General features: G+C 38.3%; 1 protein-coding gene across 1 annotated transcript in view; it reads left to right on the top strand.

Moving 5' to 3' along the window:
* The window catches only part of sbf2 (SET binding factor 2), a 111467-nt gene that overhangs the window by 10507 nt on the left and 80813 nt on the right, over positions 1–20147 (top strand). The window contains exon 2 of the mRNA XM_085163075.1: positions 6124–6209. Within this exon, the coding sequence (XP_085019201.1) occupies positions 6124–6209 (86 nt within the window). The remainder of the gene's footprint in view (positions 1–6123; positions 6210–20147) is intronic.

Raw genomic sequence — 20147 nt, 5'->3', positions numbered from 1 at the left:
GACTCGTCCGGAGAGAATATATATTCCAATGCACCAACTGAGCATGCGCCCCCAGGCGGTGGACTTGAAGGAGACTTCAAAGAAGTGTAAAAGGAATGACTACTCAGCCATTGAGTCTCCAGCCATTTGTGTCCAAAGTGGACTATAATCAAGGCGTAAGGATTGCTTAAGTGGCCGATTAGATTTGACCAAATGATGATCCTTTTTTTACGCTTGTCAAACAAATTAGCTACAAACTACAAAGAAAGGAGTTTAAAGGAGTTTAAAGCTAAACATAAAGGATTTTAGGAAGACAACAAACAAACAAATCTTTCTCCTGGACACTTGGAATATTTTTGTTTTTTTTATAAGCTGTTACCGTTTGCCACAAACCCTTGATAAGAGTTTGCTGGGGTCAAAGTGTCAGTTTACGAGATCTATGCTTTTAATGTTTTTTCTGGAATGTGCATATCTCCTTATTAAACACTTACTAAAGGCTGTTTCACCAATATTTAGTGTTCCTAGTAAGTTAGTCCCCGAAGACTTTTAAAAATTATTACTTGTATGTATCGTTTATTTCACGTTTTGTTTTTTCTGTTTGTTTGTTTTTTCAGCCCTCTTGTTGGGCCATACCACACGGAGGTTGTGCTTTATTGAGCTGGAAATGCGCCGTGCTTTTAAACGTACACACGCGTGCCGTGGGCTTGGGCAATTTTAGTTCATGCCAAAAAACTGTAAAATAAATAAATAAATAAACAAGCGTTGATTTTGAACTGTATCCCCCCCTCGTGTCGTGCCAGCGGATGTTCAAATTAGCATGTTCGCATTCAGGCCTGGGTTCTATTATCCTCTCCAATGGGGTTCTTTATAGTTATCAGGGGGGCCGTATTTGAAAGCACGGCTTGTTTTAATACGAGAGTGCAGCCTCGTGGAATGCGAGGAATTCTGTCATTTATTTTCATCTGCGGTTGAAAATTAGAACCTGGAGGACTCGAAGCATGTGATTTCAATTAGAGGAGCTGTAAAAACCTGAAGACGTAACGGTCAGGCAGACTGGTGTTCTTCCAGCACAAGCCATGATATATCTGCACATGCTTTTCCGTGGCAATAGTGTAAACAACATCAGGCTTCTCTTTCTTTTTAGCCTGTAAATGGAAAACATCAATGCTTTCTAAGTTAATGACGCAAATTATTTTTGTCACTTAACTCTCTGACTTGGTATCAGTGGTACACAGCTTTCCTTGCTACGCTTGCACAGTGTTTTTAAAGAACTTCAGGTAGGTCCTAGGGTTTTTGCCAATGAACTTCAGGGCCAATGATGACCAGAGTGATAGCCTGTACAACTTGCCAGTCAAGGCAATAGTTTGTATTTCACACCTTTGCAGTCTTTTTGAATGAATGCATGTGGAAATTTGATACATTCAGCATTTCAAAATGAGAAAAAGCAGACCGAGGGAGTTTCTGTCTGTTTGATTGATTTTTAAAAAATGAATGCTTAATGTAAATGAGTTCATCCAGAGGCTAGCTATTTCCTGCACTGCTCTGTCGTATTCTGGTATTAATCTGAGCGTGTGTGAGGGGAGAGCGTGTTGCACAGCACATGAGACGCAGACTAAGTTGTTGATCGCTGTATGTGAATGAGGCTCTTCAGCTCGCGGAGCACGTTTTACTTTCTCTTAATGCATTAAGTAGGAAATAAACATGTCTGTGGCTGTCTCTCTCTCGCTCTCATGCAACAGCAGCTGGTAGATAGATAGCAGGACGTTACCTGAGTGTGAGGTTAAATCCATTCCCTAAGTGGTTCCAGTCAACTCAAACAGTACCATTGACTTAGGCAGTCTCACTGTCTTCTGCCTCCTTTTGTACATAGCTTGTGTGATGTTAGATTAAGGCTTCTCCCCCCCCCCCCCCCCCCCCCCCCCCCCCCCCCCCATACCGTCTGTGTTGCAGGTCTCCTTCAACTTGTTGTGGCTGAAGATAATTTTTACGACTCTCCCTGCATGTTTCTGAATTAATCTAAACATCTCAAGTGCCTAAAACCTTTGCGCAATACTCTGCATACAATTCCGAATCCAGGCCATCGGTCCCATTAAGGCCAAAGTGCTTCAGCATGATTAATTAGTTGCTGTCCTTTGCAGCGGTCTACATTTCATGGCGTTGCTGACAGCAGGCTTGAGGCGCTTGGTGCATGAATGCTGCAGCTGTAGGATCTCATGTCATTCTGATAATGTATTGCAGTTGGGTTTTTTTTTTTTTGCTGTTTGCTCAAGCAATTCTGCTTCCCTTGGCATATGACCTATTGCCAAACTGTGACACAGGGGCTTCATAAGCAGTCTGTTGAATAGCTTGCTGAGTCACAGCATTTGACTGTGTTGCTTTAGGACTGCTGAAGTGCACTGAGTCGGTCTTACACTATCACTGGTGGCTTATGTTGATTGTTTTTTTTGGGGTTTTTTTGTTGTTGTTTTTTTTTGGGGGGGGGGGGGGGGGACTGGAAAACCTTGATAAGAAATGGAAATTGTTGCACATCAAAATGTATTTGTATAGTGACGCAAACTGACTCTGATGGGACCAACATTTTTAAAATAAATAAATAAATAAAACAATTTTAAAAAACGAACATTGCATTGTATTCAGAAAGACTTAAAATAAGTGATAAAGACTAAACTCATAAACTCATCAGTTCGGGCTCACAGACATAATTTCTCATCTCCAGAAGCTTTGCCCATCTTTCACTTACGGTCTCTGATATCTGACTTTTGAACTCCAAATGGTGGCCGATTGGTTAATCTGTGCCGAGTATGCAGGAAAGTTACAGATTCTGGTCGTGCAACAAGGTCAGTTGACACTCGGCACGCCATAAAACTGTCAGGATTCAAGGCTAGCATGCTATAGCTGACGGACAGCAGCTGGTGCGTCGAAACGTTCCAAGTGGAGCTTGCCCAGGAGAGCAAGTATGGAGACATAAATAGATCTCTGACAGTAATTGTCTCTGAAAAGGCGTGAGTGCATTTCACGAGGCGTATGCATAGTGTTACACCCATATTTCATAGGCTGTCGTAAGCTGCTAGCCTAGCTGCAGCACAGGTACACATACAAACGCAGACTTTCGAAGAACCTCCCTGCTTATTCCTATGCTGAGCTTGACAGGTGCTGCTTATGGTTTGGCGCTCTTCCTAACAGCACGGGCAGAATGCATTTACCATACGATGCTGTGCAGTGTCCTCACACATCCTAAGATGGAATATCGTCAAATCCATCCAGAAATGTCCTTGTGTGGCTTCTTGAGGGTTTTTCTTTTTCTTTTTTACTGTCTGAAATTAAAGTTGCAGGTTATAAATTATGTTTAAAAGGCACATTGCTTGGTTTTGATTTCCCTAACCATTGTAACTGTTTCATATGATTCTAGTGCTAGCCAATACTTACATCATGCTTTTGATTGTGGCATGTGGAATTTTTTTTGTTTTTAAATTTTTCCATGTAGTAAATTCAAAAATATTTTTGAAGTGTGTTTTAATTATCGAGATTCTACAAAAAATGTTCAGCGCCATATGTGACAGCAAAAACAACATTTTTTATTGATTGCATAAACTAAAAAACCTCTGTAGGGCTATTTATACAGTTTAGTTAAAAGGATTCCAAAAAACGAAACACATGTATTCAATTTCTGTCTGTTTCTTTCGTACTCCTGATAAAAGGCAATTTTCTCTTGGCCAATGAATAGAAAGGGTGTCCTAACTGTCAGAGAGTGACTAAGAGTTTAAAATAACGTGAAGATGAAGTCATGGGGTCAGGCAATACATTGTGACAAAGTGTATGTTGTGAAACAGTTTTTGGCATGTTAAGTGGGGGGAATTTTTTCCTAATTAGATAAAAGCTGCTTTTTTTTATTAGCCTTCAACATTGCTAAACAAGAATGCTGCAGTCATATATCAAGTCTTAAATACATATTGTTTTTGCATAAGTGAATTATTGCATCTAATTTTGGTTTTGGGGTTTTGCAAGACCCGGCCATATGGGGTCCTGGGGGAAATCGGTGAGGGAGTTATTTCAGCGGTAAAGCTTTAGATGGTCAACCTCACTAATGGGAAGTTCACGACAACTGCTATAGATCGGTATCCAGCTCTCTGTCACCACTAACAAACCCTGCCATTCACTTTTGTTATTTTCCTAAAGAAATTGTTGATGTTGGCAGGAAAGCATATATACATATGCCTTACAATGTAATGTACCAATAAATGCCATCCACACTTAGAGTACATAGTGGGGACAGAGAGCTGGATACCGATCTATAGCAGTTGTAGTGAACTTCCCATTAGTGAGGTTGACCAGATCATTCAGTAATTTCATGTATTCACTTCACAGTAATATGCATTTAAGATTAATTATGGACTTTAGCTTGGAGCAGTGGGTTTTTATAATATGAATTTAAGTGGAGACTGTCCTCACTGTACATCTTCAGTGACAAAATTACCACCTAGGGTTTGGATGCTTTTAGTCTCCATAAAAGCGTGTAGAAGTTTACTGATAAATAACTTAAAGTATTCTCACACACACCATAAGCTTAATGTTGTCTTAGTATTTGCTTGTCCATACGCTATCACTGACACAGGCCTTCTGAGTCCTGTGATCTGCTTTGTGTTAATGTTGTAATTTTCATGTCTCTCTCACACACGCATTCCTCCTTAAACATCTTGCCTTACTCAGTCTCACCAGGACTTTTTTCATTATTCTATCCACAACGAGTTTTTCACCAACTTTGCAAGAATGCATTTCAGAGTTATTGAATTGGTTTTGGTGATAATACTGCAGTGATGCTGGAAGATCGTTCACAAAAAGATAGGTGGTATTCATTAACCATGATTTGATTCTTTTAGCACACCGTCTCACACCGACCTAATTTATTTGAAGCGTATCTTCAGTTAAAGCAGATAAATTGAAGGAACCAATTTTTTTTCCCATGTGGTTAAATATGTTTATTTAATAAGGTAGTTTTTTTTTTTTTTTTTTTGTTTTGTTTTGTTTTGTTATTTTGTATTAACTGGTATCCGGAAATAAACTAAAATAATTTACTGGTACTGTTATGATTTTACAGAAAACATAGCCACATTTGCTGACTTGTCTCAAAAAAAAAAAAAAAGGAAATACTGAAAAACAGACAACACTTCCAGTTCCTGAAGGGGTTGATTTGATGAAACTCGGTAGTTCATGTTTTGTTTGGCATGAATTGCTCCCCAGTTCTCTGATACATTTATCCTCATCCTTTCAACCTATTTGACTTTCACGCATAATATTTTAAATTTCTTTTTACAAATGTATTTTCTATTTTTTTTTCAGTACGATCTTTTTTTCAGTTCCCTTTTACAGGTAAAAAAGGGAGAAAAAATTCTTGTTATTAATTCTCAGCATTTTCTCACTTCCTGGTTGTTGTGAAAACACTTTTAAATGACTTTTCTTAGAAATCATCAGAGGATTTGGGTTTTTTTCCAGATAAAGGCGAAACTAAGTAATGACCTTTTACATCCACCATGACCACGTTACATCCTTTCATGCTGACTTTCATTTTTTATTTGTTGATAAAGAGAAATCTTTAAATGGAGGTATTGTTATATTACATATCAACATGTTGCTGAATTGGTTGACTTATATACATAAATACATATACATTAATGACTTTTTTCTGTTCAAGTAAACTATTCCAGCCTTGCTACATTAGTAGATTATTTATCTGTCATTGATTGTATATCAGTAACACAGATTACAGCTCTGTGTGACACTGAAACAGGTAACACTTCTCCAGATGAAATAAAGGTTTTGTCGTAATTTTCTATTGCTCTTTAGTTGTGCATGAGTATGTGTGTGCGCAGGTATGTGTGTGTATTGTTTCTGGATTTCTTTCATAAATATGTGTTACTTTTGTTGTATGAAAGTTCTCTTTGGAAAAAAATGTTGCCGTTGTTGATCCACTTTGGTATTGACATTAAAGCACGGGTGTGCCTTCTTGATGCCGTACAGTGCTTGAGACTTGAACAGTAATTTTACACTGTGAATATTAAACTAAAGCTTGCCCTGTTTAATCTATGTTAATGCACTAAAAGTGTTCTGTAATGATTGACCAGTCTTTGTCTTTGCTTTTACCTGCAGGTTCAGGAGAGGGATGTGGAAAGATAATTCAGCGATTTCCCAAAAAGGACTGGGAGGGAACAGCTTTTCCTCAGGGGGTGGAAATGGCAAGTCATGATACCTACTTCTGTACTCACAAATGGGCTCAAGGGTTCTAAAAGTGTTGATCTCTTAGTGCCAGTTTACACTCACCTGCTATTTAGCCTTAATTCTGTGTAGCATAGTTGCAACAAGGGGGTGGAAACATGGCTCAGAAATTCTATCATCATTGATACAAGGCAGGATGGATTCATGTTTTCATGTTGTTTACACCAAATGCTAACCCTACCGTCTTAATGTCATAACAGAAATTTTCCCATTTTTTAAAATTGTCCTATTGTGCTGAGCCCTTTGAAATCGTAGCCTCAGTTCCCTGTTCTTCCACTACTACAAGCCGTCTGGTTTATTGTGGTTTGATGTGTTGTACATTCAGAGATTCTCTTCTGCATACTTTGGTTGTAGCAAGTGTTTGAGTTACTGTTGCCATGCTGTCAGCATAAAAGCAGTCTGGCGATTCTCCTCTGACCTCTCGCAACAAAAAGGCATTTTCACCGCAGTATTTTAGATAAACTGAGCTTTTATGAGTAACGAGGGGAAAAAATCTAGAAATTTGACCCTTCCTTTGGCCTCTGTTACCACTACCTCCACAGCACGTCTCATTAAGAGAACTGTGATATTTCACCTTTAGTGTACACTTGTTTTGCTTTGATAGTTAATTCTGATTGACTGGTATCTAAATATTTCCATCTTCATGGTAACTAACGATTGTGCCATTTGAAGTGCTGACCCCACTTTGTGTTTAACGGTGGACCTTGTTGAATAACACTACATGCTTCCTGATTCAATGTTAGGAAACGTGTTTTGTGGAAAGCGCTGCATCATAAGAAACATTTGTCACAGGGAAAAAAAGAAATCTGAAGTATTTTCAGCGTCAGATGACAGATGACACCCCAGGGAATTTTCTCTTGCCCTTTGGAGCTTGTGTATCAGATATTGGCATTTCCTGTTTCAGCTAAATTGTTTACTCCAGTTTGTTTAAACCCTTTTCACAGTCACTAATTGGGTAACCCCTTTCGTCTCCTTTTCACATTTTGCCCACCCTGCTATCTGGTCTCCATTTCTGATTCTCTCTCCAGCTTCCTGTTAAGTCATGTTAAGGGAATAGATACTAGCTTGTTCCCCTCCTTTTTTCTTTTGCAGGGTGACTAAGGGGTCTGTGACTGGGGGTCTGTTTTCCTTATATGGACAATATATGGATGAACAAATATTTGCTTCTCAGCACTGGGAAAACTGTCAATCTCTGGGGTAACATTAGCAGTTAACAGTATCTTACTGCACAGGACACGAGCGCCTGCGTTATATCTGTTTTGTTCATTTATATTAGCTACTGCAGATAAGCTTTTAATGACTAAGCTAAATGGTTCAGGCAGCCAGCAGAGAGGGAAAACAGCAAAAGGACTTTGCATCCAAACGCAGTACTTGCACATGATGCTGTCCTGCTCATCTGTACATTGTTTCATTTTTTTCTCACTTCACCGAGGCAGCGCCTGCTCTCCTCAATGCTTGACTTGAATGTAACAACCAAACGGTTGCACAGCTTTGTTGCCAGATTTCTTCTTTTTCTGCAAAACAATATTAAGTTTTAGCTCATGTATAATATTGTTGATCCATGTGTTTTAAAATAATAACAATAATTTAAAAAGTAGGTTTTATAGAAAGTATAGAACTGAAAATACTAAAACTGTTAATCCTAACTACCAGCCTGTTTGGGGTACTTTGAGAATAAAGCTATGCCACCCACTTTGAGACTTCTTTGTTTTTGGGCATCAGTCAAATGAAAAGTAGCCTCCTTTGATAATCAATAAAATATATAGCCTCAAAACTTAATAACTTAAATAATAGTGAAACTTTCAAAAATTGACCAGTTTCAGTTTAATTTTGACTGAAGTTCAGCTGCAGGTCGGTTTTTTTTTTTTTTTTGAGTCAAAGTCACACTGAGCCACAGGTTCGAAACCCCTGCCTTATAAGGTAAAGATCACTGTAAATCAATACTTTGTTATCTTGTCATGAAAGTGATCATTGCCAGGATGAACACATCAATGGGGCCAGAGAGGTCGCTGCATGGTTTTACAATATTTGACTCATTCTGTGATCACATGCAAAACTCAGGTTTTATCTTTTTATTGCATTTTGGTAGGGTGTAAAGTTTGGAGCACACATGCTCTTCATCAGACCAACTTCTTCCTGATTGTCCTCTGATGGAGAGCAGGTCGACGCCAAACGTTACACCTTACCAAATGCAATAAATATATAAAACTGCTCTGCTCTTGTCAGTGTGTTTCATACATATTTCAGCCCGTCACCTGCCTCGCCTTTTGGAGTGGATCTGCATGTATTTTTCCTATCTTGTGACTCATGCTACGGCCTTTTGCTGCCACCAGATCTCAGCCCTCTTGAACACTTATGAAAGATTTTAGACCACATCTGTTAGGCAGCTTTCTCCACCCCATCCCCATCATCAAAACAACAAATAAAGTGAATATTTTGTGGAAGAATGGTATTCAGCCATCCAGAAGTGTTTCAGGGAGATACTCTATGCCAAGATGCATTAAAACTGCTGTCAGGGTTGGTCACTCGACACCTTGCTAAGACACTCTGTTGTTTTTTGTTTTGTTTTTTCCTTTAAATTGTGACCCTTTTGTAACTTCACCGCATACAAGTTGCATAATGTGGGTCAGATATCTATGCCAAGATAAACTTAGTTTATGCAAACATTTGGCATTCCACAAAAAGTCAGGTTTAGATGAGGTAAGTTTTTCATTATGATAGTCATTTGTGGAGTGGAGTTTATAATTTATTCTTTTCATATAATATATCGATATAATATAAGATTTAAAAGTTTAACATTATAGTTCTGTCTCCATCTTTTAGATGATTTACGAAAAAAGGTTTGTTTATCTTTTAATGATTGATTAAACGATGGCTGTATGGCTGCAGCTGAAATCTTTAGGATCTCTGTCACGGTCAAAGAGACGCTATTATTCAGACTTTTGTTTACGCAGCGGTATTTATAAGGCAGATGAGGACAAGTGAGGCTGTTATTCCGCCACAAACGGACATATTGTGAGTGGGCGGTTTGAATGGCATGCAGGCGTCTTCTTGTGTAACTAACTGAGCCTGCTGGTGGCCGACAGGAATGTCTCATTGGGAGTCATTATTTAGATACGAGCAACCGTGTGTCATGCAGCAAAGCTCAATGCTCCTCAAAGCCGACAAACCACATCGGTGACTGGCGTAGTTCAAGAAATGAAATGAAGAGAATGTGTCTAGACTGGCGAGTTGTTTTTTTTTTTTTTTCTTGAGTTCAAACCCTAGTTTACTCTAAGTGTGTCTGAGAAAAAGAAACCAAGGTGGCTCTGTTTTCTCTGCATCATCCCTTAAGTATCCTGTCAAAGATTCATGGAGTTTAAATTTAGCAACACTGAAACACGTTTAGCTGAATCTATTAGTTTAGTGGTTCCAGATGTCATTGAGGACCCGCATAGCATTCTTTTTGGGCTTGTGTGGGTGTGTGAATTTTTATCTTTCCGGAGTGATCCCCACCAATGCTTCTTCATTATGTGTCAGCCTGGACTCAAATTAAGACATACTGGATTCCCAGTTTGCAAAGCAAGCATAGGAATGATGTTTCTCACTAAAGGCACTGAAAAAAGGACGGGTTTTTTTTCCTCTTTTTTTTTTTGTTGCAAAAATCACATTTTGTACTTTGAAGATATGACAGTATTTGCAAGTTTAGTTTGGACTGTTGAATAACATGTTGAATAGGATTCATATGTTCAAGTCTTTCAAATCTTCCTGATTAGAAACAAACAAAAAAAGCACCCAGAGGGGTAAGCAAGGACAGGAAAGAGGGGGTTGTTCCAGAAATTAACTTTCCTACTATGTTGTGTGTGACAAACTTTGGTCAGGGGCCAAATGACTGAAATTCCAACTTTGAAGCTTTAATGAAGATACACCATAGTGTTTAACAGACCCACTCAGCAATTTGCATTTTGGCCCTGTTTTGAGCTGGTATGTAAACCATTATTATTTGCAGATTTTCTCCACTCCATGAAAAAGAAAATTGCTTTTTACAAACACTAAGGAGCACATCAGTGGATGAAGCTGAGCACGAAAAGCATTTTGCGGTCACAACAGGCCCCCAGCAGACTAAATAACCACAGATGAGGAATGCACCAAGAAAAAGCGTTTACAACTTGCGCTCGGAAAAATGTGTTTCTAATCTTTGCAGGCAAGTGATGATGATAGGAACCAGCCCAAGAACTCATCTGGTATGGATGAGCCAGGTCTGTAGATGGAGGTCAGTGCACCTAGTACATTTCCATCACCTCGCTTTTCAGAATTGGGTCACATCCTTATGCTATACTGTAAATTAGCTAACTTTGAAGGTAGTGCAACTTTAGGACCCCCCCTAGGAGTTTTCGCAATCCAAAAAAATGTTTTATTTATTTATTTTACCAAATTTCAGCAATGATAATTGCTGTCTGGGTCATTAGCAAATAAACAGAAGTAAGTAACAATTTTTCCTTATAGGGTGATTAAAAAAAAAAATTCCCCAATACTGTTGGTAGAAACAAATCTATGTTTGGTTTTCGTTAACTTTTTCTGTGAAGGTCCTCACTGAGTCGTCATGTGACAGAAGCTAGCTAAGCAGAAGGTTGTAAATATGACTGACACAGCGATGCAAAGGTTAACCTGAATCCAATGATGATGCAGAAGGCTAAATGTGGCTCCCCATGTGATTATTGATTTTTCGCTTATTCTGTTCAAAATGAATGTGGTGAGCTGTAATAAGTCTAAGGCTGCTTATTTTCATATTTCTAGAGTAATTTACTTGCACGCAGCTAGCCCATCAACATATTCAGTTATCCAATTGGTCTTCTTGTGGCTTTAGACATGCGTTTACAGACGCTGGCTTATTTAAGCCAAATAGGGAAAAGACCTATTCATTGGCAATTTAAAGGAAAAAAAAAAAGCCTGGTCCTACAGTAATAGGTAGGGAAATGTGTTACCAATTAACTTTATGTTTAATAGTTGCAGCCCTTGCTGGTCAGTGCCAGAAATACTTAGTTTAACTAAATATTTATTCGTTAATAAACTAAAGTAGTTACCGGTCATATTCAAGATGTTAAAGCATTACCCAGCACTAGTCCTGGTGGGAAGCAACACTGTCAGAGTATTACTTTGGCAAAAATTGAGACCGTCTGGTATTATTTTTGAACTACTGAGTTTTCTTGTCTAATTGCAAGCACCCTTTAAATCTCAGTGCATGTTAAGGGCCATAAGCTGCTCAGTTGTTGACACCATATTGGTATCAAATTAAGGTTTTTTTATTCTTCCTCTGTTGTTCCCTCTCAAAAAGCCTTCTGCTTCCGACACACTCTCTCCTTTCTTGTTTTATGGGCTCTATTAATAGTACTTGTAAAGTCTACACTGTCAGACAACCACATGGACTTAAAGCTGTTTGATCTGATCTATCTATTTGTGAACAACAAACACAAAAGCTTGTCCAAGCTTGCTTTTGCTGATTAAAGTGCAAAGTGCTGGTTAAAGTTGTTATTTATGCCTGCAAATTTCACCTTAAAAACCTTCATGTCTTCTACCTGTGCCAGTTTATGATGAAAAGGTTTCTCTCTGTTGTTGTTGTTGTTGTTTGTTGTACAAATGGCACATAAAAGAAATCAAGTCTGTTAAAATCGATTATAATGATCCCACTCAGACAGCCTTTATTTCTCTTTTCAACAGGTACGAATACAGGCTGCTCACTGTAATTGAAATATCAATCATGAGTTATTAATTATGCACATATTTTAAAAAAAATTATTATGTCATTACTGGCTGCAAAAAAAAAAAATCTGTTGCTAAGTAAGATGACGTTCATGGCAAGAAAAAAAATTCAAGATTCTAGTGATTAAAAAGATCTTTATATAAGGTGACAGACATAAAAAGAGAGAGTGCATATTATTATTTTGCTTCTAACGACACAGACGTTCTGGTAATTTGTTTCAAAGTTTTCTTGAGGTTTCCAACGGGTTTCCAGGCTTATGAAGGTCAGTCAAGCATAAAAAAGGCACCTAACTCAATGCATAAACCAATGTTGTGTCTACACATAACAGGCAGCTTAGCAAAGAACCAGTTCTATCCCTGCTAGTAATAAAGTGTAACAACACATCGTTTATTCCCATGTATTTTATTTAATCTATAAAAAATGCCAAAGATAACACAGTGAGTGTCTGCAGCTATCTATAAAACATGGTGGAGGCTCTGTCATGGTTTGCAACTGCATTCCAGCCAGTGCTGCTGTAGCTTTGCTCTAGTTAGCAGTGAGAGCAGCACATGCGGACATTGACCAATCAGCTGAAAGGAAGAAAAATCTGGTCAAAATGTGTACTTGCAAGTTGAAACTCGCACACAAGTTTTTTCCTTTGTATCTGTAAACAGACCTAACAAAAAAATTGTAACTTGTGTAAATATTTTTCACGAACACAAATCTTTTTTACACAGAAACTCTCATCTGTGGATGCACAAACATAAAATTTTGAGATATTTTGGTTTACAAGGTTATAAAACTCAGTTCACAGCTATGCAGTCTGATTTACAAGTACAAAATATTTATGATCACAATTTGAGCCCTAATCTTGTCACAACTGATGGACTTGCAGAGTTGCAGCTTAGGTAGAACTGCAGTAAAGTAATGTAAGATTTGGATCCACCATGTGATAACATGAGGAAAAGGTCTGATTAGCAACTGCTTTTTTTTTTTTTTTTTTTTTAGCATAGCAATTATCCCAAACACACGGCAGCTAACATCCAAAGAAGAGCTTTGGATGTCCTTCAAGACACCCAGAGAACTATTCCTGAAGACTACTTTGAAAAATGCCCAAAAAAAAAAGCTTACTTAAAAGAATTCAAGCTGCGTGATAGATTAAAAGAAGTCACGGCAAATATTGACTTTCAGGCTCCTTAGAATTGTACAAATGATGTTTTTGTTTTTTTATTTCCATTTATGCTCTCGGATGTTTGAATAGATCACTTGCATTTTCCTAGCAGTATATAAAGAAATCAGGGGTGGCTCAAGACCTTTGCACAATCCTGCATGTACAAATCATTATGTTTTGTGTACACGACAAAATCCAATCAAATAGAATACAAAATCAAGTGATTACCTCATTTCAATTATGCATTTTTTAGGCTGATGGGACTGGTCACCACCATCCACAGTGTATGAAAGGTCACATAGTTTGAGGAGTTCATATTCTAGCACAGCAGTCCCCAACCTTTTTTGCACCACGGACCGGTTTATGCCCGACAATATTTTCACGGACCGGCCTATCGCGGATAAATACAACAAAATAAAACTAGTACCGGTACCGAAAAAAAGAAGATTTATTCATAACACACGTGAAAAGATCCAGGAAAACAGAGTTAACGATAAAAACGATACCAAAAAAACCCTGAAAACCATACATTTCACACCTGAGCCTCAACTCTCGCGGCCCGGTACCAAATGACTCACGGACCGTTACCGGTCCGAGGCCCAGGGGTTTGGGGACCGCTGTTCTAGCACATGCCATCGCCTCCAAAGTGACCAGATTAGCACCTAATTTTGGATTTTGGAGTACTGCAGCATCAAAACACCAATATCTTTCAGAAGAATCCCTTCAACAGAGTTTCACAGGGGTCACTAAACCTGTTCTTGCAATGAGTGGTGACCCATCACTTTATTTACACATTGTCTTTTTTTTTTCTTTTTCTTTTTTTAAATCCTCTCATTTTTGGCTGATCTCTGACTTGACCACCTGGTATTAATTTGGTTGAATAAAATTATTTAGAGGCCCATAAAAAATCTCTTATATAATACTTTAACTCAAGTGACATTATCATCCCCTGAGAGTTACATACACAACACACTGTGCAATAGAAATGAATAGGTCTTTGTGTTTATGCTCGACTTGGGTTTTCATCTGTTTATGTGTGTTGGGTGAGGTGAAGTATCTTAACAACTATGCCTGAGAGGTCAAACACATTCCTAAGCACCACAAAGTTCAGTGTTGAACATGAGGGTGAGTCTATTACATGTAGCCTGCGGACAATGTTCTGTCAACAGACTCATTCCTGCTGTCTCCTCTCTAATTCCCAGTAGGAAAACAAAGTATCTCCTCAGAAGATGTAGCCTCAAATCAGTGTCCTTTGATCATGTGCTAGGCACACGGCTCGCCACATTGCGCTCAAGTTGGGGCTCTGCATTTTATGCAAAAAGACAAAGTGAAGTTTTAGTGCTATATAATTCAGTGCTGAAATAATTAGTCAGTTAATGAGAAATGATTGTCGGCAGATGTAACAATTGCTTATTACTTAAAATAATTTATTAAATAATAAAAATATTTGCGTATCCCAGCCCTGGTATGTGCTTCAGTGTGCATTTTTATTGTTTTTAGGTTTCTGACTGATTGAAATAATTATCGTGACCTTGGGGCATTTTTTTTCTTCCCATTTTCCACAATTAATTTAATCTTGGCTTTAATTGCATCGTTCTAATACTTTCCACAGCAATAATTTCCTTAAATTGGTAAATGAAAGACACGTACACAAATGGCGCCTACAGTGTTCCAATCAGTCAAGCCAGCATGAAAGTGCCTGAAGATGTAGCATTACAATAAATATTCAGACGACATTATGGTCTCACACTAGCCTGAGTCATCTCTGGTATGCATTTTCGTGGTCCTTAAAACTAAAATTAGATGTTTTCTTGATTGACACGAGGGTCGGTCTGTCACGCTGAGGTGAAGTGTTAGTCTTCCTCATCTCTCCACAACTCTACATATCTGCTGTTTGCCCAAAGTTGAACTTTCTTATCCCACTGACCCAATATAGGGGTCAGTGGTAAACCTAAATTCATTCTTCAGAACAGTCCTTGAAAATTCTGTTGACAGGATATGCAGCATATGCAGCACATCTAGGCTAAAAAGTAGGAATGAATAAATCAAGTAACTATGATATAAATGACTTTGTCAGGCGGTTTCAAATGTTGGGATGTGGAGTTATTGCAGCAAATACAGTTTTAATCTTTTAACCTTTTTTCCCCTTTACAAGCCTGTGGTTTGGTTAACATTTGTCCCAACGACACATTACTTTGTTACTTAGTAGTTTTTTGCAGGTTAGTGATACTAATACCATACCTCTGAAAATACTTAATTCCATAGGCATTTTAAGCAGTATACTGTATGTACCAAGGATGGTTGTCAAAAAAAAGATACTTTGTTACTAATTGATACTAAAAAGTCACGGATCGGATTAGATACTCCTTTACTCATTTGTAACGGTATTGAATCCAAAAGCCTGTAGCTAACACTCAGCCCCTCTCCTCACTAGCAGCTGAACACATAAACAGTAGCACAGCAAACTTGGCAAAGCATCTTACAGACCAACACCACAGTCTTTATGAGGAATTTTATGAAGTCAAGCCCAGGTATCATAAACTTCCCTGTCCAGTACATACTTTAACATTAGCTGTTTAGCTATTTCTAATTAGCTGATAGCCACATAAGGCATCCGTTAAGTAAGGTAGCATGCACTGTAGCAGCTAATGATGTGGGGACTGAGGAGCAAAGATTATCAGTTGGTCAGTTCTGATCATCTGCTGTGTTAAACGCAAGACATAGTGTTATATTAACTGGATACCTCAAATATTTTTGTTGAAGGGTGTTATACTTCTGAAAGTCTAAGATTGAAATCAAGAAAGGTTTACTAGCAACAAAACTAAATCGGTGACAGCCTACCTTAAAAACTCCAACTGACTTTTCCCTTTTTTTCCCTCTCTAGCTACACCTGTGATTTCTAAGCATCTTAGAAATTAGTTTGTCTATCCAAGCTGTGGTTTTGCATTGGCTATGCTTCGATACTGAGACAAGGTCTAAATTCTGACACTGAGTTCTAAAAAGTATAACTGCTATTTTATGAACTTTTTTTTCTTGTGTTTTTGGAAATTCCTTGTTTCAGTTTACAAGTTGTAGGGATTGTAGTGCATATGGTGCTCTCTGAGGCATTGCAATTAGTGTCCTGCATTCAAACAACACTAAATCACATGTGCTCCTACAGTAGGCTAATCCAAAGCTAGCTGATAACAGAGAGACACTAGGATAAATTGGAGAAAGGTTACTGTACTCTGTGTTCTGTTGTTGAAAGGCTGCATTTTTCCTGTGGCATATACAGTAAATGCAAACACACAGAGTACCTGCATGAAATGCAGAGAAGTACATGTATTGTAACAGCATATGATCTTACAACAGAGATTTTTGGGATTTTTTTTTTTTGTTTCTCTGCTTGTTGTTGTTCAAACATTAAACTTCAGGGCCCATCTTCCTTTAAAGGAATGTGACCTGACTTGACCAGACTCACATGTGTCATGTCTCTTGTCTAGAACTTTAACTTGTTGAACTCTTGCTTTTCCTCCAAATCCCTGCTGTAATGAGGAACAAGGCTTCACTTCCAGAAAAGATGCTCAAGTTATTAGAAAAATGTGAACTGCAAGTGTCATGTGTGGATAGTTTATGTCCACTGGGCCAGAGTACAAATGGGGAAATTCTAACTGAAATTTAAAATATGGTTTTAATTAGAGATATTCTCAGGAAGACGAAGTCTTGGACCTGACTGCAGCAAGACGTGGGCTGCGCCCCCCCTTAAGTAAAAGTGTTCCTTGAAATTATAGTGAAACTCAAATTTAGTCCACTGCACAAAAAAACAGAAAGTACTAACTTAAACTGTGTTTAAGTTATTTGTTGTTATAACAAAAAGACAAAAAACCTGAAAAAAAAAATTTCTCTGCTGATCCATTAGAGTTGTTAAGATATCTGCCACCGTTTCTTTTTAGTTGCTGGTAGACTTTTCTCCACTTCAATTTGGGACTTTAAAAAGTTTTAGGCTTCTTTTAAACACCCTCCTGGTGAAAGTACTGCTACAACATCACCCAACACACAAACAAACAGGGTCTTTAAGTCTTATGTTTAAGGTTAAAATGTTCACTGTAACTATTTGTTTTCTTGTCATCTTGCTCTTGTCCTGCAAAGGACTTAAGCAATGAAAATGGAAAAAAAAAAAAACCTCAATGGAAGTGTTTTTCAACTGGCAGAATCATATAGATGTGCTTTACAATGACTAAACAATAGCAACCACCTTCGTAGATTAAATCTGTAATTTATTTTTGAAGCAAACTCCTCCCGTACTCGTTGTTTTCTTTTGACTGTTATGTGTGTGAAATATATAAGAGCAATATTAACCGTATTCCTAGTTCTACTCACCTCATAGAGCTTGGCAATATGGCTAAGAAAAATCTGACCTTGATATAATATGATATGATAAAGAGACTGAATATTTATTTGTAAGACAACAAAGCCAATTTTTGTGCAAGAATAAAAATAATTTAACAAAAGGAGTACAGCATGATAACAGTGGTATGCTGGGTGAACTTTACTCCCTCTAAGAAGCAGCAGTTTCGACCCTTATGGGAAGTAAGTGACTCGTTTACCTGCACTAAGCTGCAGTTGTAGTGCAGCGTATTGAGGTTCAGAGATCTGCCACAAGTGTTAGAAACTGTTATTGAGAAGAATTGCATGCCATTTTTTTCTGCCTCAGAGAGGCGATAAAGGCCCTGATTGTCCAGTGTAATGTTGCATATCCTCTCCACCCATCTAGGAGCCAAGATAAAAGTAAAGACACTTCACAGGAAGGGTAACGTGAGTGCACACACAGCGATTAGAACGAGAGCCCTCGAATGTTTTTTACTGATAAAATATAGTCGATTAAAAACACAAAAACATGATTACTTGTTTAGCATTGTTCAAGAATATTCAATATTCCAACTATGGTAATATAGTATATAAAATAAAAATGATCTATTAAATAGCACCCAATATAGTGATATCTATGTCATATATGTATGCCCAGGTTACAGGTTAGGCAATATAATAAGCACAAATGAAAGAAGCGTACTCTGCTTTAATGCCTTAAAAATCTCTTTTAATGCATCAAGTGTCTTAAAGTTTAAGATTTTAGCCAAGCATAACTGAAGCTTTTTGTCTCATATCTAACCAGAACACCAAAGCTGTTTTGTTAAACCTCCTAGCATCTGGGCTTAGGTCAAGTTCAGTTCACTTGAGAGAAGACTCACCCTTTCAGCTATGAGGGGTCATTTATCTAACCTCTCTGTTGGTTGGATAAGCAAAACATGACAAAGCTTTACTGCATTGTTCATAATCAGCAGGCCTTGTTAGTCCGATTTAGGCTTATTGCCAAATAACTGACTTATGAAAGAATGAAACCTAATTATATCACCTTATGGATTGGCTCATGTGTGACATGTCGCACTGCACGTCAGTCTTCTGATGTTTGTAAAACTATGAGAGAGAAACTAAACAGTGCATTCCAAATAGCAGGAAGCCCTTCCAGCTAGCGGGAAAATGGGACCATGTGCACATCAGGAAGATCCACAGATGAGTAATCAATGCTTTATGTGCCAGTGAAGCTAAACACATCAGGAAACAAAGCTGGAGTTGTCAAGCAGGCAGGACTTTCCATGATATGAGCTAACCAGGAAATGGGAATACACAGGATGAAATCGAGCCACGGTACACAGGAGAGCACACATACTTTTAGATAAAATACAGGCAGAGCTTTTTGACTTGTCCACTTAACAGAAATGTTATTTCCTAATCGACTTCAAGTTTGAGAATAACATGGAAATACTCGTTCCGAGCAAACAATACATGAAAGTGATGATGGTTAATAACAATCTCACGTGCCACTGGGACCTACGCAAAAACAATAGCAGTGAAATGGTGCCAGTTTTGGGATACCACGGCTATCTTGAACCACCCACATGCTCGCTCCAAACATTCCCCTACGTGGTTACATGTGAATGAAAGTTGCTTGTAAATATGTGAATGACTACTTGATGATGACTACATCAGTGGCTGGTGACATAGCTTATAGCTGCAGAGTCCCTTACTTCCTCTCACTTATGAATTCTACTTACGTGCCTTAAATATTTATCTTTGAAATATCTCTCTATCACTCTCAGGAGTGCAGGTGTACAGACCCAGCTTCTGAAATCAGTCTCAGCGTTGTGCTTTTTCAGACATGATTTTCCAGCAAAATATTCCTATAATAATCTGAACTCCCTGTGCACAACTTGAACATATTTGAAATTTCAGGTGAAAAAATACTGAAACTAAGGGGAAAAGATTAATTCCAGTCACAGAATAATATGTTGCACTAATGAATTCTTTTTTTTTTCTTGTAGTTTCTTGTAGACTTTAGGGCTCTTTGCATAGCTCTGCTGGGTGGTTGATAAACTCTGGTAGTCTCTGTGGGGTTAAGAGCTGCATGTCCTGCAGGGAGCATGGTTGAATGGTCACACCCACAGTTTATACAGCATCTTCACTATAAAACCAAACTTGCGGATGTATTCGCCACATTCAAACGAACGGTTACCAGCTGATTTTGTTCTGGTATAAAGGAGGATAAATATTACCATTAACCCACAGCCCACCATCTCATATTGTGCCTGCACTTGACTGAATAGTATCATCACTATCCATAAAACCTCACACAGGATATGGACGCTGCATGTTTTGGCAACCCTACAACCCTGCTTTCATGATTCAGCCCCAGAGGTTGCCGGTTGCTTGGGTAGAAAAGGAGATGTTGGTCACCACATCTGAAGTACGTCGCAGATATCATCTCTTGTTGTTTTTTGAGAACAACACCAGACCTTCTGTAGCAAGTTTATTTCTTTTTTTAAGGTTTTGCATTTACTCCACGCACTGCATTAGTGTATAGTTAGGAGAGGAACAAAACATGTTGTGGTTGGAGGACGGCAGAAGTGAGAGCAGAACCTATGGTGAGTACTGATATTTAGCCAGGGCCCCTACAAGGCAGTGGAGGAAGCA

This window comes from Neolamprologus multifasciatus, chromosome 1 (genome assembly GCF_963576455.1).
Source record: "Neolamprologus multifasciatus chromosome 1, fNeoMul1.2, whole genome shotgun sequence".
Taxonomy (NCBI): domain Eukaryota; kingdom Metazoa; phylum Chordata; class Actinopteri; order Cichliformes; family Cichlidae; genus Neolamprologus; species Neolamprologus multifasciatus.
The sequence above is the reverse complement of the archived record's forward strand: the minus strand, read 5'-3'. Positions and strand labels throughout refer to the sequence as shown.